Source organism: Gymnoscopelus microlampas, assembly GCF_963454915.1.
Source record: "Gymnoscopelus microlampas genome assembly, chromosome: 11".
Classification (NCBI taxonomy): Eukaryota; Metazoa; Chordata; class Actinopteri; order Myctophiformes; family Myctophidae; genus Gymnoscopelus; species Gymnoscopelus microlampas.
Genome location: NC_139948.1, coordinates 10838944 through 10861691, shown reverse-complemented (window position 1 = coordinate 10861691; position 22748 = coordinate 10838944). Strand labels below are relative to the sequence as shown.

The 22748-nt window shown below is 40.2% G+C and overlaps 2 protein-coding genes across 2 annotated transcripts in view; one reads left to right on the top strand and one right to left on the bottom strand.

Moving 5' to 3' along the window:
* Positions 1-22748, bottom strand: part of LOC311054947 (uncharacterized protein) — a 431139-nt gene that overhangs the window by 374973 nt on the left and 33418 nt on the right. The gene's annotated exons all lie outside the window — the stretch shown is intronic.
* On the top strand, positions 9893-21737 carry LOC311054574 (C-type lectin mannose-binding isoform-like; the record flags this gene model as incomplete). Its single annotated transcript, XM_084070582.1, has 4 exons — positions 9893-10093; positions 10227-10556; positions 20961-21067; positions 21585-21737. Exons 1-4 carry the CDS (start codon positions 10021-10023, stop codon positions 21735-21737), a joined length of 663 nt encoding a protein of 220 aa, XP_083926708.1. The 5' UTR covers positions 9893-10020.

Sequence of the window (22748 nt, the reverse complement as noted above, 5' to 3'; positions counted from 1 at the left end):
CCATTTATGGATCACAGAATGATTTTTATGGGTCAATATCCCTTTTTTCCACGTTTCCTAAATTATTTCAAAATATTCTAAAAAAAAAACATTTTTTCACATATCTAAAAAGTAAAAACATTTTCAAAATAATTTCAGAAAATGTAAAAAGAAACCATGCTCAACCAAACTTCACCTCAGTGAAGTCAATGCACATTTCTAGACTTGTAGACAATAACGTATATACTATTGTATTCTGTTCTATAGGGCTGTGTACCCTCTCCTTATGTCACGCTCGTAAGTACCACGTTGTTTATGATAAAATGAACTGGACTGATGCTCAGCAGTACTGCAGGGACAAGTTCACAGACCTGGCTACTATAGGCAGCTTGGAGGACGTCAAGACACTGAATCACATGGTGGACTTACACAGCCTGGGCAATCCTAAAGACAACTATGTAAATATTTCCATTTAATTTCTTCCTGATTCATTTTGAGGAATTTCAACAGAGTCATAATGTATGTATTTTATAGTCAAGAGAGTCAAGAGAGGGGAGGCAGATTGGGGATGACACATCAGGACAACAAATATTAACAAATTAACTATATTAACCTGAGGTCTGGACCCCATATTGAGTCTATACTGGTCTATACTGTCTGAATGTGTCTGTCTCATTGCAGTAATGACTTTTGTGTGCATGATGTTCACAAACATATTCTCTTCAAATTAGTTTTTTCTTTCCGGGGGGGGGGGGCTTGATTGGTAATACAGTTAAAATACCCTAAAAGTCACATCATGAAGGTCTCAAACACTGTCAACTTTAACTTGCAAAATATCAAAACAAATTAGGCAGTTGCAGACACTGACAGTTAGTTGAAGACGCTTAAGCCCCTAGAACAGCTACTGTATATAAAAGAGCCATGAAGTTATTTGATTAAAAAAAAACACATACTGTAGGCACCATCACTGCAGCATCCTAAAACAAAAAGATAACTGGAAGCTCTTTAAACAGGCATGTGGGTGTATAAAACTTGACATGGTTTATGCCATGGTTTATGCCATGCCTCTTATGGAGGAATCTATAAAACAGAAGCCTGACACAGGCATCAGTACAAGGGCCGTCACCAGAGGGGCTTGTGAGGTGCAGTCTAGACGCACAGCCTTTGCGCAAAATTACTTTTCAGTTCAAGGAAGCGCAACTTCGAATAATCTACCCACTAACATAAGAGAGTGTCCATCCTTTACATCTTTTAAGGTCCAACTCAAAGGATGGATCATGGACAATGAAACATGTGAACATTTTTAAATAGGCTTAAATGTAGTTTTTTTTCTCTGGTATTTTAGGTCAAAACAAGGCCTTTTTTTATTTTATTTTATTTATTTATTTTTCTCTTCTGTTGCACCCTTTTAGTAATGTTTGTATGTGCTCTTTTTGTAATGTTGCTTGTTTTCTGTATGGAGGGACTACGGATGGAAATTAGCATTCTTGCTAAATCCGGCGTAGTTACATTGCATTGTACGTGTGGTGTTCATTAATATGTGCTCTCCCTCCCAAATAAACGTAGAAATAAATAACAATAGTGAACAGCAGTGTTGGGCATTTTTCTTAGTGATTAGTTATAGTTACTAGGTACTGCTCTCTGCTTACTAACTGATTTACTGTATTATAACATGTATTTACTAAAGTAACTTTTTTATATTTTGTCTTCAATTTTCATGTAGACATTTCAGTGTTGATGTGGCACAGTGAAGGGAAAGACAACTCAACTTATTCAACTCTAAAATTATTATACCATACCAACCACTTTAATAAGATCTTTTAATGAGCTTTATGTTCTTTATTTTAAGGCAACCTGGATAGGCTTGTATGATGACATCAACAGCTGGAGATGGTCACTGGCAGATCAACAGGAACAGAAGTTCAGGAAATGGGCTCCTGGTGAACCAAACAACAAGGGCAGTGGAGAGTGTTGTACAAACATGTATTCTGATGGTACATGGAACGATGACGACTGTGCGAAACGTTTCTGTGCAATCTGCTTCGACCATACAGGTGAGATGTGTTTATTGTGTATCCCATGTTCTGGCCATTCTGTACGGAAACTGACTATAATATATTTTCAGAGCCGATAGAGAAATATATCTTCATTAACAAGAGTCTGACATGGGACGAGGCTCAGACACACTGCAGGGAGAAATACACAGACCTGGCTAGTGTGAGGAACCAGACCGAGAATGAGAAGATACGGAAGATGATCCCCTCCTCCTGGAAGTGCTGGATAGGCCTGTACCGAGACTCCTGGAAGTGGTCTGATCGGAGCAGCTACACATTCAGGGACTGGAATACAGGGGAACCAAATGACAATAAGGAGAACTGTGTCTCCTTGGTGTTTGGCTCAGGGTCCAAATGGGAAGACTGGAATTGTAACGTGACACATGCCTTTATCTGCCACAGCAATGGTAAGAGATGACCCATGGTTGCATCGGTTAGATTCAAAGTGCTGCGTTTACAGTAGTTGTTCCTAAAATCTGGAAGTGAGTTCACAGTGGGTTCCCATGCCATTGCATTCATTGTCAGGGCAAACGGGATTTTACTCCATACTATCACATAGCCCGGAGATACCATAGACTTGAATATGAAAAAACAAGCAAAGAAATAAATACAAATAAGTTACATATTTCAAAAAGGTTCAAAGTGTTGACAAGAAGCATAGCCTACTAAGTAGTATAATAATAGTATAATAATGAGTGAAGTGAGTGGGCTTACTGGCTAGAGAGCCCACAAATTAATAAAACTAACACCTATTAATGTTTGTTTTCAAAGTCCCAGAAGTCTCCATGAAACAAGTGGTGAGAATAAAAGTGACCAGAAGAAACTCCTCCCTGGATCTGAACAACCCTGCAGTGAAGGAGGCTATTTTGGAGCAGGTACAAGTAATGCCTATCTATTGAAACACAAGTCAAACTGTATCATTAATTAATTAATTGTGTTTTCGTGTGTTTTTGTGTGTTTTCGTGTGTGTGTGTGTGTGTGTGTGTGTGTGTGTGTGTGTGTGTGTGTGTGTGTGTGTGTGTGTGTGTGTGTGTGTGTGTGTGTGTGTGTGTGTGTGTGTGTGTGTGTGTGTGTGTGTGTGTGTGTCGATCGGACCCTCAGGGTTCCTTGATTGGCTTACAGGTCTGTAACTCCGAGAGTCTACAAAATGGAACCAAATGGACCCATTTTGTACACTCTGAGAGATTGTGGGGGACCTCGAACGTTTCAGAACCAAGAGATGACCAGACACTGCTCAGATCAGGAGAATAATGGTGGTTTGTATCTGTCAGTTCAAACAGAGCCTGAAGGACGAGGGGGGAACAGCAGACATCAAACTGAAGTGGGTGGAGCAGTCTGATGGGAAGGTCTTCCACAAAGAAGACAAGAAGAAGAGAAAGAAGAAAAGAGAGAGGAAGCCTGTTCTCACAAAGATGGAGCTTTAAGGGGGGGGGGGGGGTCTAATGGTTAGTGCAGTGATTCCCAACCTGTGGGCTGGGGTCCACTGGTGGGCCTCAAGGGTATTGCAAGTGGGCCCCCAAATAAGATTTTTTTATGCTAATATGACATTAATTAACCTTGGGATTTTTTTTTATTGTGATATCGATAGATAGGAACTTAAAGCATACTATGTTGGTTCCACTCATCCAAATCGAAACACAATCGATTGACTGATCATCAATAGACATGCTCTGAAAATGCACGCCCACGCCCACCCATCTGACCACTTAACACGCCAGCAAAAAATATGCTATGTGTTATCATCTGTTATCATTTAAGAATTGTCTCTCTGCTTTTTTATTATTGAATTGCGTTTGAATATTGACTATGATCCCATTAGGGTTTGTGTGATTAAGCTTTCTTCGTTTATTTTCTTGTATGTGTTTATTTCCTTGTACTCTGTAGGTGGTTCCTCTAGTCAGTGGTTCTCAAAGATTTACATGTCAAGGAACACATACGTATGTATTTGGCCACGGACCCCCATCTGAAAATAGTTTTTTGTGTTGTTTTTCCATTGTTTTAAACATTTTTTCACAATATTTAAAATGAAATAGCTGATCTACAAGCTCCCAACGTGTCACAATTTGACACGCCGTGAGCTTGTAGATCGGCTATTTTCAAATAACCAATGTATATTGGCTTAAAGTGGTTAAACTGATTTTGATGCTATATTAACTAATCTCGCTGAGGACCCTCTAGAACCCCCTCAAGGACCCCTGGGGGTCCCCAGACCCCACTTTGAGAACCACTGCTCTAAGTGACTTGTAATGTCCCGGTAGTGTGATGAAATGTAATCACAGTTTAGCTCAAAATGCATTGCATGTATTCATGATTTAATAAAGGATTTTTAGCGTAGATCAGCCTCGCATCTCTTCCATATTGACAACGATCACCATGGACTTCTGATGTGTTTACATTATTCTTAAAGTAGCTTTCCCTATCATTGAACAGCACGTCATCATCATTACCACGTTTTTTGACCCAGCACAGCCCTCACAATTTGTTCTTCAAAACACTGTCTCGGCTGTCATAATTTGTAAGTGTAAGTGAAATATAGTTTAGCTTTTAAAGCTGCCCAGCTTTCACACGGCGTGTCTATGGCATTGCGTGCTCCAATGAACACATTTGGTTGTGTTTGCATTTTCCGAAGCTGGTCAGGGAGGATGAACTCTGTCACTCCCAACGGTTGGTCAGGGCGCCTGTTTGGCAGGGAGCAGAACTGGGAAGGATAACATGCTCCTCCACATGTGTTACACCCTCCCAGGTGTGAAGAAACAGCAGGTGACTCTGGGGAGTGTCTAAACCAGTGTTTCTCAACCGTTTTTGTGCCAGTGCCCCCTATGCAATATCCGGGTACCTTACCGCCCCCCACACCCAATCAAAATGTAAGCTTTATTTGTATTGTGTATTGTGTTACTTATACAATTCAGAAAACATCACATATCTGTGTGACATACACTGTGGCAGGGCTGTGACAGGGCCTGTCACAGCAGAGACATACAAGAAATATAATCTGTATGCCTAATAAATACAATCATACAATTACAACATGACAAGTAAAAAAAAAAGCAAAGAACAGCATGGGTACAGTAAAGGAACCTGTTACAACTCAATTCATTGATGGTTAATTAGGTCCAGCTGCTATTCAGCCAGCTCTCTATTTGAGTAAAACATATTTCTTAATCAGTCTTTCTGTTGCACTATTTCTCACTATTTTGAAGGTATTTTCATTTTATCTTCCATTTAATTCAATTCAATTCAAACTTTGACTTTATTGTCTCCGCCAGGTCTAAAGGCATGGCCGAGACTACGTTTTGCACCCTGTCTGTCTGTCTGTCCGTCCTTCCGTCCGTCTGTCCATCCGTCCGTGTGTGTGTGTCCGTTTGTCCGCGAGCAGCTAATCTCCGCCACTGTTGACCTGGTCGCTACGAAACTGTCCACACACAGCCGAACCTCTGCCCCGAATGTTTCAGATTCGCCTGTTATAGCGCCACCAGGAGGACGATTTTAGCAAATCACATTTTTTATATTACTCCTACAGATTATGTCCAAACTAACATCACATAAATCGATACACTGTATCTCTATAGTCATTAAAGTTTGCAGGAGAGGTCCGTTTTGAACAAAATGCCTCAAATCATGAACGCAACGTGCGCTTTCCGTGACATTCCAACTCGGCCAAGGAAGAAATGCCACCCTTTTCACATTGGCCTGTTATATGCGCCACAAGCAGGTCTAATTTAGAAAAACTAATTTTTGGAACAAAATGCCTCAAATCATGAAAGCAGTGTCTGATTGCTATGAAAGGCCAAAGAAGAAATGGCACCCTTTTCACATTGGCCTACTATAGTGCCACCAGGAGGCCACAATAACCTACCTGACCTGGCGGAGACCTGTGCTCCGAGGAGCACTTTTTCTAGTTCTCAATAATACTGTTCCGGAACTCATCCAGGCGAGACATGAATCCATAGAGTGCCTTAAGACACATGTTACAAACAGGTGACTGGCACTATGCCATCTAGGAACCTTAAGTAGAAGCCTCAAGGCATCATTGTAGGCCACTATAAGCCTCTTCTACCTTTCTTGTATGTGCACCACAAGTAAGCTGTATACATGGGAGTGAAAAATGCTTTGAATGTAGTGCACGCTTGACAGGACCTGAACACATACTGAACCAGCAAAACAACATTTTAGCCTGCATGGGCATAGGTTTGCGGCACATTCTACTCTAGACTGTAGCTATCTTTATCATCATTGAGATCATCGATGCAAACCACTCTGTTTTTCTTGTTTGCTTCGTTTTAATCCATATTTCCTTCTCTTATCTCTTTAATGTAAAGCACTTTGAAGCTGCATGTTTTGTATGGAAGCTGCAGGAGGCAAATTGTTACCAGAATAAATGGCACACTGTACGCTTAGAAACCTCCTAGTCAAATTATTTCGTGGAATCAGACAGCTAACGCATAATCAAATGGTCCTGACTTAACAACAGCTATTATAATTCTGTGCACTGTGTCTGCATTCACATAGAGCCAGAATCTGAGAACCATGAGGCCAACAGCTCTGCTGGCCTTCGTGACTATAACAGGTAAGTGCTGTTAATAGTCTGTATGGACCAATTTATGGATCACAAAATGATTTTATGGTAAATACCCATTTTTTACGTTTCCTGAATTATTTTAAAAGTATTTTAAAATATTCTAAAAACAATTCGATCAAAAACAAACAAAAAATTCCACATTTCTGAAAAGGAAACATTTTTCAAAAGAATTTCAGAAAATGTAAAAGAAAACATGCTCAACTAAACTGTACCTCAATGAAGTCAATGCACATTTTTAGACTTAATTAGTAGACAATAACGTAAATATTCTATTGTATTCTGTTCTATAGGGCTGTGTACCCTCTCCTTATGTCACACTCGTCAGTACCACGTTGTATATGACAAAATGCTGAACTGGACTGATGCTCAGCAGTACTGCAGGGACAATTTCACAGATCTGGCTACTATAGGCAGCTTGGAGGACGTCAAGACACTGAATGATACGGTGGACTTACATAGCCTGCAGGGCCAGGTAAATATTTCCACTTGTCTCTTACCTTTTCTGAATCAGGGATGACACATCAGGACAAATATTGTCCTGCATGACATAATGTCCTGAAGTGGTTTTATCTGTCTTTTTCCCCAGTTTATTCTGTACCGGTGGTTCTCAAACGGTTTCATGTCAAGGACGTCCTAATTAACATGTACAGTATGTGGCCGCGGAACCTCATTTGACAAATTATACTCTTTGTGCCAGGGACCCTTTACAAGATTTGTGTAAAATGTTTCAAAAATTCTTTCAAGATTGTTAGAAAATATCAGATCTACAAGCTCACAACGCGTTGCATCATGACACGTTGTGAGCTTTTAGATCGGGTATTTTCAAATAACCAATGTACTGTATATGGGGTTCAACTGATCTTTTGCTGATGATGACCCCCTGGAACCCCCTCAAGTACCCCTGAGGTCCAGACCCGATATTGAGAACCACTGGTCTACTGTCTGAATGTGTCTGTCTCATTGCACTAATGACAGTCTTGTATGTCCATGTATTTTTCTGGTATAGTACTGCACCAAGAAATACCCTTTGCATGTGGAGTTGTCACTGAACCCCATACCAAAGACAATGTACACTTTGTGATTACTGCACCAGAGGCATGATATCAAAAACCTTTAAAAACTAGAGGGTGGCAAAACAGTTACAGTACCACTTAAACCTTATTTCCAAAATAGCAAAAATAGACGATCTACAAGCTCACAACATGTCGCATCTTGGCGCGTTGTGAGCTTGTAGATCTGCTATTTGTAAATCAATAAAAAAGGAAATCAAGAATGACAATCAGTTTGAAAGTGGTTGATGAATGTATGGCTGCAGACAAGAAACAATGTGTCAAACCAAAACCTATGTAGATGGAGGGGCGTGGATTAAGATGCACTCAGCTTCATTTGCAAAAACACAATTTGGAGTTGGAGAAAATAGGCATAAAAGGGACCTCAAATGACGACCCTGTTCTCCACACCACACAGACTGTCTGTGTGGTGTGGAGAACAGGGTCGTCATTTGAGACAGACAGTAAGCTACTGTTAAAAACATGGATCACTTTTCAACAACATACACATGAACATGTGCATGCTTAAATCATTTGAGTAATCATAGCTATAAAGGTGACCACTACACAGCATGGGCTTGTGCAGGACATAGACACAAGGTTATACAATACTTGGACCATTGTGTTAATTCCCCTTGTCCTACAGGTCTGAAATGACCGGCCTTCACTAAACCTCCCGAAATAAAGCAGCTTAATTGAATTCTAAACCCCAAATCTATTTTGCATGAAGAAACAACCTCTCATCATCATCATTTGTTTTGTGTCATCTAGAGGCTGCATTCATTCAGTGGACACCACTCGTTTTTATTACAAACCTGTCATAATTGCCTTCTTTACTATGGTAGCGGTTTATTAATTAATGGGTCATTCCAGAATTGGAGGACATTTTACGTCCCACCCAAGAAATGTCAAATAATCCATTTACAAAATACTAAATAATGCATTTGTTGTGTAACTTGTACTTGTCCTGAGACCAAATCAAAATCAACTTGGAGAATTTTTTTTAAAACATATTTTTAAAAATACCAAATAAGTCTGTAGTACCCCTAAAATGCAAGTTTTCTCTTGTCCCACCCCCTTGGTTGCCAAATTGAATCTCAGATAAAACTGTTAAAATGACATTTAAATCTACTTTCTTTTGCATTATTTTGTTCATAAATGTCTCTTGTAGATGTGAAAACATATGTTTTAATTAACCTAATATTTTAAATAAGTATTATTATGCAAGGAACCTGTGTCCCACAACTTGCATGCAACCCTGTTACCTTAAACCTTTTAGCACGGTAAAAGAAGAAAAGTGTGAGTCACATGACACACTAGAAGTGACATCATCAAACACTTTCCTAACATCATGGGTAGAGCAAAGACATCTCCTCTCTTCTATTATTCATATTTTTATAACATTGTCAGCCTTACTTGAATGTCTCAACCTACCTCTCGCAACCCTGTTATGCATATTTCCAGAATAAGATAAATACTTGACAAAAAATATTTACTTATTCATTTATGTGAGTTTGTCCTCTTGGTAAATGCTAACATCTAGCTAAACACCTAGCTTCTATTCCTGAGAAAAAGCTAACATTAGCATAGATTTGCAATCCTGTTGCTTGCAGCCCTGTTACTATTACTTGCAGCCCTGTTACTTTTAGAACATATAAAACATGTAATAAAAAATACCTTTGATGCCTGAGCTGAGCTAATCAAGCTTTTGATAGTATATTACCTATTATTGATGAATATATAACAGAAAATTGTCAAATAGAAGGTTATTTTTTCAAAAATTCGGAAGCCCAAATGTCCTCCAATTCTGGAATGACCCTAATAATGTTATTATTGTTTAAGGTACAGTGTAGGTGCAAGCATTATTTAGACAGAGATAATATTTGTACAGCTTAGGAAATTATCAGAAATGTGCAAAAAATTGTTTTGAAGGTGCCCACAATAATAGTAAAAAAAACAGTTTATTGGGCATGCTACTTACATAGTAATTGGTTATAGTTACTAGGTACTGTTACTAACTGAGTTACTGTATTATAAAAAATCATTATTTAGCAGGGAAAGTAACTTTTGCAATGCTTCTTTCTTCCATTGTCATGTACACATTTCAGTGTTGATGTGACACAGTGAGGGAAAGACAACTCTCAACTTATTAACCTCTGAAATTATTATACCATACAGACTACCTTTATAAGATCCTTTAATGATCTTTGGTGTCATTTCTTTTAAGTTTTTCTGGATAGGCTTGTATGATGACATCAACAGCTGGAGATGGTCACTGGCAGATGAACAGAAACACAAGTTCAGGAAATGGGCTCCTAATGAACCAGACAACCTCAGGGGTGGAGAGAATTGTGCATTCATGGATTCTGCTGGAAAATGGAAAGATGTCTTATGTACAGAACGTAACTATGCCCTCTGCTTCGACGACACAGGTGAGATGTGTTTGTCACTGAATATCGCTACTGAGTTGTTAATGCCTCACTGTCACTATTTACTCTCACTAAACATCACCATTCAGATCGGTTTGCTAACACAGGTGCACACATGTTTCATTCCACATTTCAGAGCCGATAGAGAAATATATCTTCATTAACAAGACGTTCACATGGGAAGAGGCTCAGACACACTGCAGGGAGAGATACACAGACCTGGCCAGTGTGAGGAACCAGACCGAGAATGAGAAGATACGGCAGATGATCTCCTGGCGGTGCTGGATAGGCCTGTACCGAGACTCCTGGAAGTGGTCTGATGGGAGCAGCTACACATTCAGGGACTGGAATACAGGGGAACCAAATGACAATAAGGAGAACTGTGTGTCCTTGGTGTTTGGCTCAGGGTCCAAATGGGAAGACTGGAATTGTAACGTGACACGTGCCTTTATCTGCCACAGCAATGGTAAGAGATGACCCATGGTTGCATTGGTTAGATTCAAAGTGCTGCGTTAACAGTAGTTGTTCCTAAAATCTGCAAGTGAGTTCACAGTGGGTTCCCATGCCATTTTTTTTTTTACCATCGGCTCTTAGGTTTTAAAAAATCGTTTCTTCATTTCCATAAATCAAAAATCCCCAAAAATCAAAAATGGCATAGGGTTTTCGGTTTGCTGATTTATTGGTATCACTTTTTTAATATTAATGTTATATTATCATTAAGTTCTTAGTCTTGTGCCAATTATTTAGGGGCCCACTTGCAATCCCCTCGCAATAACCCTTGTACTCAGAGGGTACTCAACTTTCTTGATCCCATAGACTGGAGGGACAAGTGCTCTGCAAATGGTTAATTCATTGTCAGGGCAACCGGGATTTTACTCTATGCTATCACATAGCCTGGAGGTACCACATAAACTTGAATATGAAAAAACAAGCAAAAACATACAAATAAGTTCAATATTTCAAAAATGTTCAAAGTGTTGAAAAGAAGCATAAGTAGTATAATAATAATAAAGAGTGAAGTGAGTGGGCTTGCTGGCTAGAGAGAAAAAACTGACACCTATTAATGTTTGTTTTCAAATTCCCAGAAGTCTCCGTGAAGAAACAAGTGGTGAGAATAAAAGTGACCAGAAGAAACTCCTCCCTGGATCTGAACAGCCCTGCAGTGAAGGAGGCCATTTTGGAGCAGGTACAAGTAATGCCTGTCTGAAACTGTATCATCAATTAATTAATTGTGTGTGTGTGTGTGTGTGTGTGTGTGTGTGTGTGTGTGTGTGTGTGTGTGTGTGTGTGTGTGTGTGTGTGTGTGTGTGTGTGTGTGTGTGTGTGTGTGTGTGTGTGTGTGTGTGTGTGTGTGTGTGTGTCGATCGGACCCTCAGGGTTCCTTGATTGGCTTACAGGTCTGTATCTCTGAGAGTCTACAAAATGGAACCAAATGGACCCATTTTGTACACTCTGAGAGATTATGGGGGACCTCGAAATTGTAACGTTTCAGAACCAAGAGATGACCAGACACTGCTCAGATCAGGAGAATAATGGTGGTTTGTATCTGTCAGTTCAAACAGAGCCTGAAGGACGAGGGGGGAACAGCAGACATCAAACTGAAGTGGGTGGAGCAGTCTGATGGGAAGGTCTTCCACAAAGAAGACAAGAAGAAGAGAAAGAAGAAAAGAGACAAGATGGAGCTTTAAGGGGGAAGGGGGGTCTAATGGTTAGTGCAGTGATTCCCAACCTGTGGGCTGGGGTCCACTGGTGGGCCTCGAGGGTATTGCAAGTGGGCCCCCAAATAATTGGCACAACACTAAGATTTTTTATGCTAATATAACATTAATTAACTTTATTTTAACTATTTTATTTTATTTTATTTTATTTTATTGTGATATCGATAGATAGGAACTTAAAGCATACTATGTTGGTTCCACTCATCCAAGTCGGAACACAATCGATTCGACTGATCATCAATAAACATGCTCTGAAAATGCACGCCCACGCCCACCCATCTGACCACTTAACACGGCAGCCGACAGGCTGGCGTGTTAAGTGGTCAGATGGGTGGGCCGCGAACGCTTTAGATGATTTTCAAGTGCACGGGCCCTCGTCCAGAAAAGGTCAGGATGGGAACCACTGGGAGAGTGAGTCTGTCCAGGAACAGAAAGGTTCTAATCCCTGTGTGTTTATAGTCAGCTTCATGTTCTGTCCAACAGTGACCCCTACAGGAAGATGCACATCTATGAATAAATTCACTTCATTCATTCTGGATACCAGCATCAGCTGAATCTCTTAAAAGTAAATATACTTCTGACTTTGATTCTGATGATAGTTTTTGCTATTACCTCTTCATACCTATTATTTTCCACTGGTAGGCAATTTCATTATCACTGTGTTTGCACAAGGTATGCTTCCAGAATGCCCTTTCATTCAATATTATCGTTTAAGAATCGTCTCTCTGTTTTTTTATTATTGAATTGCGGTTGAATATTGACTATGATCCCATTAGGATTTGTGTGATTAAGCTTTCTTTGTTCATTTTCTTGTATGTATTTATTTCCTTGTAATCTTTATGTGGTTCCTCTAGTCAGTGGTTCTCAAAGATTTACATGTCAAGGAACACAATATGTATGTATTTGGCCACGGACCCCCATCTGAAAATATTTTTTTTGCCAGGGACAGAATTTGGACAAGATTAATGTTGTATTTCCATTGTTTTAAACTTTTTTTCACGATATTTAAAAAAAGAAAAAAGCTGATCTATAAGCTCCCAACGTGTCACAATTCGACACGCCGTGAGCTTGTAGATCGGCTATTTTCAAATAACCAATGTATATTGGGTTAAAGTGGTTAAAGTGATTTTGATGCTATATAAACTAATCTCGCTGAGGACCCTCTAGAACCCCCTCAAGGACCCCTGGGGGTCCCCAGACCCCACTTTGAGAACCACTGCTCTAAGTGACTTGTAATGTCCCGGTGGTGTGATCAAATGTAATCACAGTTTAATTTAAATGCATTGTATTCATCTTTGATTTAATAAAGTTTTCTTTAGCTTATAAAAGAGTGCCTCGCATCTCTTCCAGATTGACAACCACCACCATGGACTTCTGATGTGTTTCTATTATTCTTAAAGTAGCTTTCCCTGTCATTGAACACCTCATCATCATTACCAAGGTTTTTGAACCCAGCACAGCCCTCACAATATGTTCTCCAAAACACTGTCTTGGGTGTCATAATGTGTAGACATAAGTGTAAGTGAAATATAGTTTTGAAGCTTTTAAAGCTGCCCAGCTTTCACACAGCGTGTCTATGGTTTAGCCGGGTGCTCCAATGAACACGTTTGGTTGTGTTTGCATTTTGGGAAGCTGGTCACTCTGAACTCTATCACTCCCACCGGTTGGTCAGGGCTCCTGTTTGGCAGGGAGCAGAACTGGGAAGGATAACATGCTCCTCATGTGTTACACCCTCCCAGTGAAATTCCTGAATGTCAGGTGTGATGAAACGATGGATGACTCTGGGGAGCGTCTAGACCAGTGTTTCCCAACCGTTTTTGTACCAGCGCCCCCTATCCAATATCCAGGCCCCTTACCACCCCCCCCCCCCCCCCCCACACCCAATTAACATAAGCTTTATTTGTATTGTGTATTGTGCTTATATTATATTCACATCATCAGTATCATGTCAGTATCATGTCAGTATCATGACAGTATCATGACAGTATCATGGTCAGTATCATGGTCAGTATCATGTCAGTATCATGTCAGTATCATGTCAGTATCACAGTAGGTTTCATGGTCAGTATCATGTCAGTATCATGGTCAGTATCATGTTACTATCATGGTCAGTATCATGTTAGTATCATGGTCAGTATCTTGTCAGTATTATAGTCAGTATCATGGGGGGGGGGGGGGGGGGATATACATTATACATCCATGCAATTACAACATGCTAGACAATAAAATTGTGGAGAAAAACATGGGTACAGTAAGATGAACCAGTTACAACTCAACTAATTGATGGGTAATTAGGTCCAGTGTCTATTCAACCAGCTCTTTATGGAGGAGGACTAAGGCTAAGACTAGGCTAATGAACTTAAGGCTTGCACATTTCATCTAACTGCTGCAGAGTATAAAAATGAGTCCTTTCCCATAATGCTCCTCCTGGTGGAATAACTCTGTACATCACTAACCTTACAACTACTGGTAACTGGAACGCTTGCCCCAAAACATGCTCGGTCCCATTCCTTTCGTGGAATGCTTGCCCCAGTGGCGGAGCGCAATCAACTCGCTTGCCGTGGAACGCTCGCCCCCAGCGAGGCGGACCACTCAGCCCACATGGTGAAAACAGACTCAAAGAATTAATTTAGGAAGTAGTTCGGAAAAAATAAATAAAACAACAGAGGCGCGCCGTCCAATTTAAAGCCACGTGAGGCACCACAGAGCGAGCAGCAAGGCGAGCCAACTGTTCCGAGGTAGCCGATTTGACACGGGGCGAGTGTGTTATGGGGGCGAGCGTTCTTGTATTCCTAGATATTTGGGTACCACCTTGTTTACAATCCTGTGGACCATGCATATTTCAATATGTGATATACTCTCTCCCCCACTCTGGAATACAATGAGAGGATGTGTTCTGAGGTGGAGTATAACTTTTGGGATGCTAGTGTACCAGGATGTGCAGGACTGCAGGCGTAATGAAAATGGCATTGAACAAGTAACCCCGGCAATATTTCAAGAGCACTTCTATCTATAAAATAATGAAGGCCAAAAGCTCTGTTATGCATTTTCAGTGAGGTCAGTCAGCATCTGGCTGACAACATGCAGTTACCACCATGCAGTTTACACAGCCAGACAGCAGAGGTAGCACTGTGTCAGTAGAGGGCTGAGAGAAAGTGAGGGGGCACAGAGACATGCCATGCAAAAAGTAAAAAAAAAACACCAAAAAAAACGTTTTGTCACAGCATTCGGATACGGATTAAAACTATGGGCCTATGTAAAGGGACACAACTTACCTAAGAACAATTAGGCTTTTATTGCATTTTATTTTGACATTTTACTTAGTTATCAGTTTGTGTTGTATGCCCTATCCAGTCGACTTCGTTTTCCAAATGAAGGGGAAGTGGGAGGTCATTTGTTTGCCGTTTATATATGGCTGTCATAAAATGTATTCCTGTCAAACCAATATCAGTATTATGTATCTTCCAGAGTAGTAAAAACCTTCTACTCTAAAGCTCTCAACGGGTTAGGGCCGACCCACATCACAGACTCCCTCTTTCACAGTCTTCCTTCATAAGCCCTTTATATCAGTGGTTCCAAACTTTTTAGCTCGAAACCCAAAAGACAAATGAGACGTTTGCCGGGACCCAAACTAGTAGATCTACAAGCTCACAACGTGTCGCTTCACGCACATTTGAGCTTGTGGACCTTCTATTTTCACTACTTCTTAAATGTTTTTTGAAATGTATTTTTTATGGAAATGATATATTTTTTTAATTTATGAAATACTTTTGAAGACTTTGAAAGTTTTTAATTCATGAAAAGTTGTGTTTTTTTTTGTTTGAACTTTTTAAATCTTTTGAAAAACATACATGGTATGTATATGTGTGTGTGTGTGTGTGTGTGTGTGTGTGTGTGTGTGTGTGTGTGTGTGTGTGTGTGTGTGTGTGTGTGTGTGTGTGTAGGCTATCTATGTATGTATGTATGTATGTATGTATGTATGTATGTATGTATGTATGTATGTATGTATGTATGTACTGTATGTATGTATGTATGTATGTATGTATGTATGTATGTATGTATGTATGTATGTACTGTATGTATGTATGTATGTATGTATGTATGTATGTATGTATGTATGTATGTACTGTATGTACTGTATGTATGTATGTATGTATGTATGGTGTTTGTGAAACAGTGTCTTAGATCATCAACTGCAGGTTTGCTTATTATATATAACCCTAAAAGACAATTGGAGATGCAGTTATCTTCAATTTTGCTCCTAAATTATGGAACACTTATACCTAAAGACATTAGAGAGGCAGGCCCTGTTAAAATACTTAAAAGGGCAGAAAAAACATACATTTTTTTAACCCAATCTTTCTGTAGCACCATTTCCAAAAAAAGTAATGCAAAGCACATGGTTTTTCTTTAGCCGTTTTGAATGAAAGGTGCTGTAAGCAAATTGTTATCAGAATAATAAATGACACATATGTAAACACCCTTGATTATATAGTCAAAGTATTACACGGAATCACCATTATGCATATTCAAATGGTCCTGACTTAACAGCTGTTATAATTCTGTGCACTGTGTCTGCATTCACATCACAATCGGAGAACTATAATGAGGCCAACAGCTCTGTTGGGAATCCTGACTATAACAGGTAAGTGCTGTTAATAGTCTGATATAACAGTTAATCTGTAACAGGTAATCTGTTTCAAATTGCAAAAACTACGATATGGTATATGAATCAAACCATGCACAACCCGATACTCTGTTTTCTATATGACTTATAGTTATGGTGTTTTTACCCTTGTCTGATTTGACTTTTCACCATATTTTCAGACCTGTAGACAATAAAGTACATTTTATGTTGTATTCTCTTCTATCCTAGGGCTGTGTACCCTCTCCTTATGTCTCACACGTCAGTACCACGTTGTATACGACCAAATGAACTGGACTGATGCTCAGCAGTACTGCAGGGACAAGTTCACAGACCTGGCTACTATAGGCAGCTTGGAGGACGTCAAGACACTGAATGACACGGTGGACTTACACAGCCTGGGCAATCCTAAGGACAGCTATGTACATATTTCCATTTCATTTCTCCCTGATTCATTTTGAGGGATTTCAACTGAGTCATAATGTATGCATTTTATAGTCAAGAGAGTCATGAGAGGGAAAGCAGATTAACCTGAGGTCTGGACCCCATATTGAGTCTATACTGGTCTATACTGTCTGAATGTGTCTGTTTCATTGCACTAATGACTTTTGATCACCAAAAAGACTGTGTGCATGATGTTCACAAAAATACTCTCTTCAAATGTGTTTTTTATTTCCGGTGGGGAGGAACTTGAATTGGTAAGGGCAGGTACACACTGTAGGACTTTTAAAGAGGTCGGGGGTCGTCTGATCGTTAAGCATTTCACACTACAGGAGTTTATTTCTTGAAATCGGCTGTCGTTGTGGTTTTTGCCCTATAGATTGATCCCCGCCCGATTACACACTGTAGGATAGTTCACTAGGATGCTGTCCAGAGTCAGACCCAATACATACATGTATTTGTTTTTATTCCAATTAATTTTAATCGACGTCTCCCGTGATATATCTCCCTCTCCCTCTCTCTCTCTCTCTCTCTCTCTCTCTCTCTCTCTCTCTCTCTCTCTCTCTCTCTCCCTCCCTCCCTCCCTCTCTCTCGTCAGAAGCAGTCAGTGTTGCCATGTCCGCTTATTATAAGCGACTTTGGGATTGTTTTTCTGTTGCTTGAAAGTGTAGTTGCTTATTTGGTCTTGTTTCCTAGTGTTGTTTGAGCCAGTTGTTCTCAAACATTTTCATGGCAAGGACCCCCAAATTAATATTTGTCCGCAGACCTCCCCCCTTCTGAAGATATGTTGTGCCATAGACCCCCATACAAGATCTGTGTGGATTTGGAAAATATGCCACAATGTTCTCAAGATTTTTCTTTGAAAATAGCTGCGATGAGTTGTGAGCTTGTAGATCGGCTATTTTAAAATATGCAATGTATTTGTATATAGGGTTAAAGTGCTGATGTGGCCTGCCCTATAGTCGCTTTTGTTGGGCTTGTTTTCATAGATCTGGTTGCTTATTTCTCTAGCAAAATCTGGCAACAACAAACAAAAAATGCATGCGAGGTTAGATAGTGACAGACACGCTGCTCACGCAGACACGCACACGCATAATCACACACACACACACACACACACACACACACACACACACACACACACACACACACACACACACACACACACACACAGCTCACGCTCTCTCAGTCTCTCTCATTCAGTTTTATAATGTTTAACTTAAAACAGGACTGGACGGTAATATTGTGGGGGTCGGGGGAGGGTCTGTTTGTTGCTGTTTGGCCAGGTCCATTGATCCTCTCCTAGCCATGGTGGCTGCTGTAATGTGCTCTCATTGGCTGTGGCGCTGATCTGCTGCTCACAGACTTATCTCAGACCCTTTCACATATTGTATGATTTTCAGTCTGGGACACAGCTGAATATCTAACGAGGTAGATATTTGAAAACGGTCTGAAAGCCATCGCAGAGATCGTCTCGCAGAGCCTTTCACACACAGCAAGCATTGTCTCGCCGATCAAAGGCCGATCTGCGTCAGATAGGGAGGTTTTGTCGGCGAGCACCAAAAGAAGGAACTTTAACTTGCAAAATTTCAAACAAATTAGGCCTTTTCTAACAGTTGGAGCTGCCAGGACGTACTTGCACTGTATATCTTCTCTCACATCAAGCACTGTTTCACAAATTGGTCTTGGTCTGCACAGGTGTGACGACGCTCAAGCCCCTAGAACAGCTATATAAAAGAGCCATAAAGTTATTTGATAAAAAAACACACCATCACTGCAGCATTCAAAAAAAAAAAAAGTTTTTACCTTTGATAACTGGAAGCTCTTTAAACAGGCATGTGCGTGTATAAAACTTGACATGGTTTATGCCAGGCCTCCTATGGAGGAATTTATAAAACAGAAGCCTGACACAGGCATCAGTACAAGGGCCGTAACCAGAGGGGCTTGTGAGGTGCAGTCTAGATGCACAGGAAGCGCAACTTGGATCTAATCTACCCACTAACATAAGAGAGTGTCCATCCTTTACATCTTTTAAAGTCCAACTAAAAGGTTGGATCATGGACAATCAAAAATCTGAACATTTTTAAATAGGCTTAAATGTATTTTTTTTCCCGTCCGGTATTTTGGGTCAAAACAAGGCCTTTTTTACTGTTGTTTTTCACCTTCTGTTGTACCCTTTTAGTAATGTTTATATGTGCTCTTATTGTAATGTTGCTTGTTTTCTGTATGGGGACTACGGATGGAAATGAGCATTCTTGCTAAATGTGGCGTATTTACATTGCATTGTATGTGTGATGTGCATTAATATGCGCTGTCCCAAATAAACTTAAAAATAAATAATAATAGTGAATAGCAGTATTGGGCATGTTATTAGTTATAGTTACTAGGTACTGCTCTCGTATACTAACTGAGTTGCTGTATTATAAAATGTATTTACTAAAGTAACTTTTGCAATATTTTTGTCTACACATTTCAGTGTTGATGTGGCACAGTGAAGGGAAAGACAGCTCAACTTATTCAACACTCAAATTATCATACCATACCAACTACTTTTATACACTGTAAGATCCTTTAATGATCTTTAGTGTTATTTCTTTTAAGGCAACCTGGATAGGCTTGTATGATGACATCAACAGCTGGAGATGGTCACTGGCAGATCAACAGGAACAGAAGTTCAGGAAATGGGCTCCTGATGAACCAAACAACTCTGGCAGTAGACAGTGTTGTACACGCATGTATTCTGATGGTACATGGGATGATATAGTCTGTGCAGAACGTTTGTGTGCAATCTGCTTCGACGATACAGGTGAGATGTGTTTGTCACTGCTTATCAGTTCTGAGTTGTTAATGTCTCACTGTCACTATTTCCCACTCTCTCTCTCATTCCACTATCACTAACATGCTGGGTTAACACTGCATAATAGTCATAGTGCTATGACATAGGCTACTGTACTGGACATATAAATGGCCACCAAATCACATAAATTCACTTATTTATCTATCTTTTAGGCATAGGCTATAGAGTGTTTGCAGAATATGCACCAGAACAGAGCATCCCATGTTCTGGCCATTCTGTACAGAAACTGACTGTAGTATATTTTCAGAGCCGATAGAGAAATATATCTTCATTAGCGAGAGTCTGACATGGGAGGAGGCTCAGACACACTGCAGGGAGATATACACAGATCTTGCCAGTGTGAGGAACCAGACTGAGAATGAGAAGATACGGAAGACGATCCCCTCCTCCTGGTGGTGCTGGATAGGCCTGTACCGAGACTCCTGGAAGTGGTCTGATGGGAGCAGTAACACATTCAGGGACTGGAATACAGGGGAACCAAATGGCAATATTAAGGAGAACTGTGTCTCCTTGGTGTTTGGCCCAGAGTCCAAATGGGAAGACCGGAATTGTGACGCAACACATGCCTTTATCTGCCACAGCAATGGTAAGAGATGACCCATGGTTGCATTGGTTATATTCAAAGTGCTGTGTTTACAGTAGTTGTTCCTAAAATCTGGAAGTGAGTTCACAGTGGGTTGGGTTCCCATCCCATATGTAAATTCTCTCTTTTTTTTCTTTTTTTTTTTTTACCATAGGCTACCATCGGCTTTATTTCCATAAATCATAAAATCCAATGGCATAGGGTTTTTTGTTTGCTTATTCATTTGTATTACTTTTTTTAATATTAAGATTAAATTATCATTAAAATCTTAGTATTGAGCCAATTATTTAGGGGTCCACTTGCAATACCCTTGCGGCCCACCAGTGGGCCCCAGCCCACAGGTTGAGAACCACTGATATAGGTGAGCCTTGTACTAAGAAGCTGTGTCTTGATCCCATAGACTGGAGGGACCAGTGGAAAAATGGTTACTTCATTGTCAGGGCAACCGGGATTTTACATAGCCTGGAGGTACCATAGACTTCAATATTTAAAAAAAAAACAAATATATATATATTGAAAAGAAGCAAAGTAAGTAGTATAATAATAAAGAGTGAAGTGAGTGGGCTTTCAGTCTAGAGAGCCCACACATTAATAAAACTGACATCTAGTAATGTTTGTCTTTAAAGTCCCAGAAGTGTCCGTGAAGAAACAAGTGGTGAGAATAAAAGTGACCAGAAGAAACTCCTCCCTGGATCTGAACAACCCTGCGGTGAAGGAGGCCATTTTGGAGCAGGTACAAGTAATGCCTATCTATTTAAACACAAGTCAAACTGTATCATCAATGAATTAATTGTGTTTTCGTGTGTGTGTGTGTGTGTGTGTGTGTGTGTGTGTGTGTGTGTGTGTGTGTGTGTGTGTGTGTGTGTGTGTGTGTGTGTGTGTGTGTGTGTGTGTGTGCGTTCGTCCGTGTGTGCGTGCGTGCGTGCGTGCGTGCGTGCGTGCGTGCGTGCGTGTGTGTGTACCATTTCCTCCTTGGCCACCCATTATTATATTGAATATTGTACATTATCCCTTACCCTTTGGGTCTGGCAACAATAACATGGGACAGACCAGTGGGGTCCGGGGACCCTCAGGGTTCCTTGATTGGCTTACAGGTCTGTAACTCTGAGAGTCTACAAAATGGAACCAAATGGACCCATTTTGAACACTCTGAGAGATTATGGGGGACGTCGTAATTGTAACGTTTCAGAACCAAGAGATGACCAGACACTGCTCAGATCAGGAGAATAATGGTGGTTTGTATCTGTCAGTTCAAACAGAGCCTGAAGGACGAGGGGGGAACAGCAGACATCAAACTGAAGTGGGTGGAGCAGTCTGATGGGAAGGTCTTCCACAAAGAAGACAAGAAGAAGAGAAAGAAGAAAAGAGAGAGGAAGCCTGTTCTTACAAAGATGGAGCTTTAAAGGGGGGGGGGATTCCAATGGTTAGTGGAGTGATTCCCAACTTCCACTGGTGGGCCACGAGGGTATTGCAAGTGGGCCCCCAAATAATTGGCACAACACTAAGATTTTTATAACAATGATAATTATATTAATTAATAACATTGTGTTTGCACAAGGTATGCTTCAAGGGGTAATTGACGACGAGCCGGTCATTTCTCAACGATGACCGGCTCGCTGTCAATTATCCCGCTTGTTACACAGCTAATTAATAAAGAAACTAACACAGCTGAATTGAGTGATTGACCAATAATAATCAAGCATTCAACCAAGCCGTGTAATAATGTTAATTAAAAACTTGTCTCTCTGCTTTGATATTATTGAATTGCAGTTGAATATTGACTATGATCCCATGATGTTTATGAGGGTTCTTGTATGTGTTTATTTCCTTGTACTCAATGTGGTTTATGTCAAGGAACCCAGTATTTGGCCTCGATCCCCCATCTGAAAATATTCTTTGCCAGGGACTACCATACAAGATTTGCATTGTATTCCAAATGTTTAAATTTTCTTTTCCTCGATTTTCTTTGAAAATACCTGATCTACAAGTGAACTCGTATGTATAAGGTTAAAGTGGTTAAAGGGATTTTAATGCTATAACTAATCTGCCTGAGGACCCCCTGGAACCCCCTTAAGGACCCATGGAGGTCCCCGGACCCCACTTTGAGAACCACTGCTCTAAGTGACTTAATGTCCCGTTGTTGTGATCAAATGTAATCACAGTTTAACTCAAAATGTATTGTATTTATCCATAGCCTACATCCATATTTAATAAAGGGTTTGTAGGCTTTTGGCTTGTAAATCAGAGTGCCTCGTATCTCTACCAGATTGACAACCACTTTGTGATTGACTTCTGATGTGTTTCTATTATTCTTAAAATACTTTCCCTATCATTGAACAGCATCTCATCATCATTACCTGGGTTTTTGACCGAGCACAGCCCTCCCAATTTTGTTCTTCAAAACACTGTCTTGG